General features: G+C 55.1%; 2 protein-coding genes across 2 annotated transcripts; one reads left to right on the forward strand and one right to left on the reverse strand.

Annotated features, from left to right (window-relative positions):
* Positions 1-137: 137 nt before the first annotated feature.
* Positions 138-3,114, reverse strand: PUNSTDRAFT_122170 (RNA-binding domain-containing protein; the record flags this gene model as incomplete). Its single annotated transcript, XM_007386818.1, has 6 exons — positions 2,862-3,114; positions 2,338-2,799; positions 2,124-2,282; positions 1,445-1,717; positions 494-1,395; positions 138-435 (listed from the first exon to the last, which is right to left on the reverse strand). Exons 1-6 carry the CDS (start codon positions 3,105-3,107, stop codon positions 138-140), a joined length of 2,340 nt encoding a protein of 779 aa, XP_007386880.1. The 5' UTR covers positions 3,108-3,114.
* A 430-nt stretch (positions 3,115-3,544) lies between these two features.
* Positions 3,545-4,900, forward strand: PUNSTDRAFT_91268 (alpha/beta-hydrolase; the record flags this gene model as incomplete). Its single annotated transcript, XM_007386819.1, has 2 exons — positions 3,545-3,886; positions 3,949-4,900. Coding segments are annotated over exons 1-2 (1,116 nt in total), but the record flags the coding sequence as incomplete, so codon positions are not given.
* Between the last annotated feature and the right edge of the window lie 1,455 nt (positions 4,901-6,355).

The following is a 6,355-nucleotide window of genomic DNA, read 5'->3' on the forward strand; positions in this document are numbered from 1 at the left end:
GTTCGTCCCACCTCGAGCCAACCGGAGGTCACGTCTGGATCTCGATGGGAAGGAGAGGAATGATCCATATAAGGGATAACAATACATGCTTCAACATGATTAAATACAGAGCGCACAACGCGGATAATAACCACACATCACTCCTCCATCTCGTCCCCATCTGCGTCCCCGCCCAGATTGAGCTTCCTTTTCCGTCCAGGCAGCTCCTTGCCACTTCCGTAACCAACACCAGCCTTCTTCCTCAGTGCCTCGACATCGACATCCTCCTCGCTCGCCCACTCGAGCACCAAGTGCCGTCCAAGCAAATGTGTATGCTTGAGCGCCTCGTACGCGTTCTCTGCTTCGTGCCTGGACACGAAATCTAGGAACGCGAACCCACGAGACCGGTGGTCGAACTTCTTGGGTAGTCGCACAGACTTGAGTTGCCCGTGGGCGCTGCGACACGTCAAACATCAGCGATATGCTCAACCGACCGGGAAGGACGATGACTGACCCGAATAATTCTCGGATATCTTTCTTCGTCGCCTCGAACGGCACGTTCTTCACAATCATCTTCGTCGTCCTTGCCTTCGCTTTGCCCTCCCCTTCCTTGCCCTCCTTCTCGTCCTGACCACGTCCCGCCCACTTTACGCTTAGCGCGTGCCCATCCACTACCGTTCCCTGGAGACTCTTCATACCCTTCTTTGCGCTTTCCTTATCTTTGAAACCGACGAAGCCATAACCCATGCTCAAGCGCCCGTTGGGATTCTTCGGATCCGGCTTTGTCTGCACACGCGCGAAAGCGAACGAAGGCAAGTGGCGCAAGAGCTGGGTAAGCCGTTCCGACGTCGTAGAGAACGCGAGGTTCTTGACGAAGAGCGTTGTTCCGGCCGCAAGCGAGAGCTCCTCCCCGGCAGCGTCTTCCTCCGGCTCCTCTATGCGAACCGGCTCCTTCGCCAGGGCGCCATTTGCCTCCTCCTCGGATGGCACCTTGCCCGTGAACATCCCTTCCGGGCCTCGCTCGAGGTAAATGATCGAGTTGCCCATCCTCCTGTACGCCACCGCTTTGAAGGCCTTCCGCGTCTCGTCTGGCTGCGCGAACTCCACTACCGCCATCGTTCCCGCGGGCGGTACCAGAACCCTCGTGAGATCACCGTGTGGCTCAAACAGCGCCCTTATGTCATCCGCTGATGTGCCATAAGGGATATTCTTGACGAGGATGATCGTGTCGGATCGAGCTGGCTGGGCGAAGGATGCTAAGTCGACGCCCTGCGATTCCAGGTAGGCTTTGGTCTCCGAGATGACATGCGTCTCGGCGAGAGCCATCTTGACGGCGGCGTTATCGGACTCCGGGTTGAGGATGTCTGCTTTGGAGACGTTCATTCGGTCCGCGATCGAGGAGACGACCGCATCGCTCTGAGCGTGATGTCAGCCGAATGTCGACGCAAAGTAGCTTGCCGCTCACGTTCATGTATAGCATGCTCCAGTTAAAGCCTTTGCCAGCCATCGCCTTGCGCTGCGCGGCTTTCTCCTGTTTCACCGTCTTCTTCTTCCCATCTGCATCCTGGACCTCCGGCGGGGGCTTGCGCTCCACGGCGGGAAGGATATGCAGAAGCCGGCCCTGGAAGGACGTCTTATCGAGCGCGTCGTAAGCATCGACAGCGTCCTGAGCTTTGGCGAACTTGATGTAAGCGAGACCCTTGGATTGCTTTGTCGCATGGTCGAGTGGGATGTGCACCTGACGGAGAATGCGATTTAGCCAAGCAGCCTTTTCGCAAAGTCAAAAGGTAAGAGATCAGAAATATCCAAGGTTGTCAACAATCTCCGAAGAGTCTGCTGTCCTAATCTACTTTTTATGTGTGTAACATCATGGAAAGCGGGGGTAGGGAGAGTATGATATGCTCACCTAGATATCACGAGAGGCGAGTGAGAGCATGTCAAGAAACAGGAACGTCGTCAGCGCGCGCTCGATGAGTCGAGACAAAGAGAACAGAGATTCAGATAGATATTCTACTATCGGATTTCCCTGAGGATCAACATGCTCCGAAGAGTCTGATGTCCCTATACTAGTTTATCATCTCCAAGGTGGACGGTAGTACGAAACTTGGTCCGAAGCACGACATAAAGGGAAGAGCGTAGCGTACCTGAGAGATAGCACCGAACCGTCTGAAGTGCTCTTCCAAATCGGCTTCCGTGCATGTGAAGGCAAGGTTGCGCAGAAATAACCGAGACGTCTCGAGGATAGTTCGCCGCGTCGGGTCTTCGGGCTCGAGGGGAGCTTGATCTGCTTCCTTGTTCCTATCCTGGACGCAACCATTGTAAGTATCGTGAGGCGGTCACTGAAAAGCCAAGAATCACCTGAGTATCCATGGAATCCTCTTCATCAGACTGCTCGAACGCCTTTTCAGCCTCAACTTCCTCCACGCGCTTCGACATGTGTTTCTTCAGCCAATCCATATCCGACATGCCGACATTCTCCTGGTCACCATCGTCCGCTCCTGTAGGATCAACATTCCTGTCCGGCGATGCGCCCTCGGGGTTCTTGGATGTCGACCGAGATTTCTTGTCCGGATGACGCAGAGCGTCGGGTTGTGCCGACGGAGAGGGTTCCTCGTTGGCCCATGTCCTGCCCTTCTTTCGAGGCTTCATTGTCTCCATGAACTCCTCAAGCTGTTGGTCCTTCTTGTTCTTGGTCTTCATAGCCTGCTCCTTCTCCTTCACATGCGTAGATGACGACGCTTGCGGTGTATCTCGCTCCGCCGGCGAAGGCCCTAGCCGAGGACGTTTGCTCGGCCGCGGCGCAGGAGCATCTTTAGCGCCCTGAACGTAGAATCACCAATCTTATTTAAGGGAGGAGAGGCGACCAGGCCGGAGCGACGCACCTGAACGATCTGAACAGCGATCCTGCTGGAGTCCAAGAACGTCCTATCGAACCAGTCCCTCGCAGCTGCCGCCTCCGCGTCCGTCTTGAAGCCTATGAAGCCGAACCTTCGGGACGTGCCGTCGGATTTCTGTGCGACTTTGGCATCGGTGATCGTCCCGGAGGGTGCGCCCTTCTGCTGAAAGTACTCGCGGAGGCGGTCGGGGGTAACATAAGAAGGGATGTTCTTGACAATGAGCCGCGACATGACGGCCTGAGCGCAGAGTTGAGCAAGGCGAAATTTATCGACGGCCCGGTGTTCGAGGCGGAGATTGTCGGAGATTCAATTGCGTTGCGTCGCCTCGCTGTCCAAGTTCCGAGGCACTCTACCACGTCCATGGGTCGCCTTGCTTAAGTGGAACATACGGAACTCATGGCCGCTGAGAACCGATCTGTGTATCTCCATAAATTCTCACATCGATCAGCCTCAAGGCCGTTCGTGCTCGCCAACCACATTGGCTCACTGTTCACATGATCGTTCCCTTACCAGCATCTCATGCCATGACAGCACTATCATTGACGCTCTCTCTACACTCGGGGGGCTCATCACTTCCGAGATTAGCAACCAGGAGGATCCTTGATTTGCTTTCGAAGCGTGTCCGCGCGTATTCCTGGCACGGGCGACTGTACACCGCTGGCCAATTCAAGCCTTATCACAACTGTTTGCATTCAACACTAAAAAGGTTTGCCCTTGGTGTGACCCCATTCATTTAGGATGCATGTATGCATATGGGCAGAAGTTCCTTGGCTTCTCGTGGTATATAAGGCGCCGGTATACAAGGCGGATCCCCACGTCTTCAGCGATCGAGCCGCACGATAGGAAATGGATCCCAATCCAAACTATCACCATGTGAGTTTCGTCAAAAAAATGCAAGCCATCGCCGCCGAATGTCTATGGCCCTTCGTTGCTCTTGCGGTCTGTATCCGCAGGAAGGGGCGCGGACGAATCACGCTGAAAGAAGAGCTATATTGGGCCAGGTTTCGATTGTGCGCAAATGATATTCGCCATATCGTGCTTCACGGACGTCCCCTCACATTTTCCCTTGCAGTGGCTTCAAGATGTATCCGCTCTCGATCTTTCGTGTCGCATTCGCCGGTGACGCGGTCGCAAAGCGCGTCCTGAACTCACCCCGCTTTGACGCCGTCAAATCCAACTTGTACGAACACGTTCGCAAGCCCGATTTCGCGGGCTACTGGATGTTTCGTCATTCCTTCACCGATCCGAAGCCTCCCTCCTCCTCAGACCTGGTTATCTGCTACGTTCACGGCGGAGGGTACGCGGTTTGGCAGCCAGGGACTTACACCGCCTTCATCCTCGCCATCGTGGAGGCCATCATGAAACGTGGTCTTACCGTCAGTGTCTTCGCCCTCGACTACTCCCTCGCCCCCGAAGCGGGGTTTCCAACCCAGGTCGGTCAAATGGCCGCGATGTACAAGTACCTACACGAGGAGATGGACGTAGATTACGACAAAATCGCCTTCGTAGGCGACTCGGCCGGCGGCCATTTATGTCTCAGCTTCCTCACCCACCTTCATCGTCCAACCCAATGGCTCTCCCCAAACCCGTCGGAAGGTCTGCCCAAACCGGGACAAGGGGTGTTCCTGATGAGCCCCTTCGTCACGGCCGATACCTCCTGTTCGACCTACCAGACGAATGACGGGCTCGATATGCTCTCGAAGTCCATCGTTACTCAGTACAGCGGCATATTCCTCGACGCGTCCGAGTACGGCAATACAGACCTCGCGCTCCCGTATGTGCAGTTCGTCGTCTACCCGGTCCCGGGCGGTCGCGACTGGGCGCAGATACTCCCCAAGAAGGTGTGGGTGAGTGCTGGCACGAACGAGGTCTCGGAGGGGCACATCGAGCAACTGGCCGATGCTATGCGCGAAGCCTCCATCGACGTGCGGTTCTCGCTTACAGATGGCAAGTCCCACGACTGGCAATTTGTCGACTGCTTGAAGGCGGAGAAGGCTTACCTCGGAGTGCCCCTGGGGCATGATCTTCCCCCTGAGATGGCCTGTGTGGATGAGTTAGCGGAGGCGATCACCGGAGTAACACATAGATCCAAACAAATTCAGACTAAGTAATGCATGTGTTCGAGGCGGAGATCGTCGGAGATTCATTTGCGTTACGTCGCCTGTGTCGCGCGATCGCGATGTATTGCGGTGGTTGTCTTCGACCGTGTGCCTCCGTTTTACTTTCAGTCCGTAGTTATTTCCGTACTCCTTGATATGCGAGCTCACGCTGTCTTGATCAAGCGCTATGGACCCCCTTCCATTGTCTGTTCGTCACATTGTAGATGTGCTAGAATCGGTGCGCCTGCCTACATGGGTGCAGATGCAGGTACGTGCCAGTGTAGCATACCCTGCTTGCGCGCATCATGATAGGTCCATCAGGATGGTTCCAATTTCTGCGAGCAAACACGCGATTACTATACGAACCATATACGTTACGCCGACGGCAGCATGTTTGCCCAGGAAGAGTGTTTTAGTTCCGAAGAACATGAACTGTTACGAAGCATGTTTGCGCTGATCTTGCGACAGTCTATGGCCGTTCGCGGGTACCGAAAGAACGACGACGACCAGAGGATTGTATTACCGGAAGTGCTTGTGATGCTTTCCATCATCCTACGCAAATGCTTTCCCTACGAAACCCACGAGCACTGGTGAGTAGGGCTCCATGTACAAATGGTCGAGGAAAGCTGAATTTTCCATCCAACATCAGCGACTCTGTCATGTTTGCGGTGTCCAAGTCACCTACGGGAACAGATGAGCAAGCCGCCACGGCTCTTCGCTTGAGAGCGGAATTGGTTGTCCGACGTATAAACGACGTAACCCAAATCGAGCTCAACTCAATGTTGCCTGCTCATGACTCACAAACTCCTGAAATGGCGTCGGGTTCGTTTGTGGACGGCGTTAGCATGGCGAGTGCACTTCCTGGAGCGAAGAATCGGAGAGACTGATACTGGCTTCAACACAGGGGTCTGAGGACCGGGACGACATGAGCGGGGTCACCCAATACGGATACGCCCAACAACTTCTGTATTCAAGGAGTCCAGTTCCGCAGGGCCCTACTGACGTCTGTGTGGCGAACGCGTGCACTATCCACCCGCTGCTGACCAGTGCTCTATACCATCGCCGTGCCGTTGGCGCTCCGGGGCCGCTGATCGGACTCTCTTATGATAAGACCAGTCCGACTGTACACGCACATATCGCCTGGCTCGAAGAAACCGCCGAAGAAGGCAGTGATCTGGTGAGATCGATTGCAGTAGCGTTTGGCAGTACTTCTCACGACACACAGCCGATCGTCAGTGTCCTTCCTGCACGTACTTTCAACCTCAGCGAGCCATTTTCCGCCCTGAAGCTGGCCCTCGTCCTTCATCGCTCAAAGTTCGTGACGATACAGCAGTGCTCCTCGTGGGAAGCAGACGAGACTTTACCCTGGAGAGCGGACCT

The sequence above is a fragment of the Punctularia strigosozonata genome (assembly GCF_000264995.1).
Source record: "Punctularia strigosozonata HHB-11173 SS5 unplaced genomic scaffold PUNSTscaffold_12, whole genome shotgun sequence".
In the NCBI taxonomy this organism is placed as follows: Eukaryota; Fungi; Basidiomycota; class Agaricomycetes; order Corticiales; family Punctulariaceae; genus Punctularia; species Punctularia strigosozonata.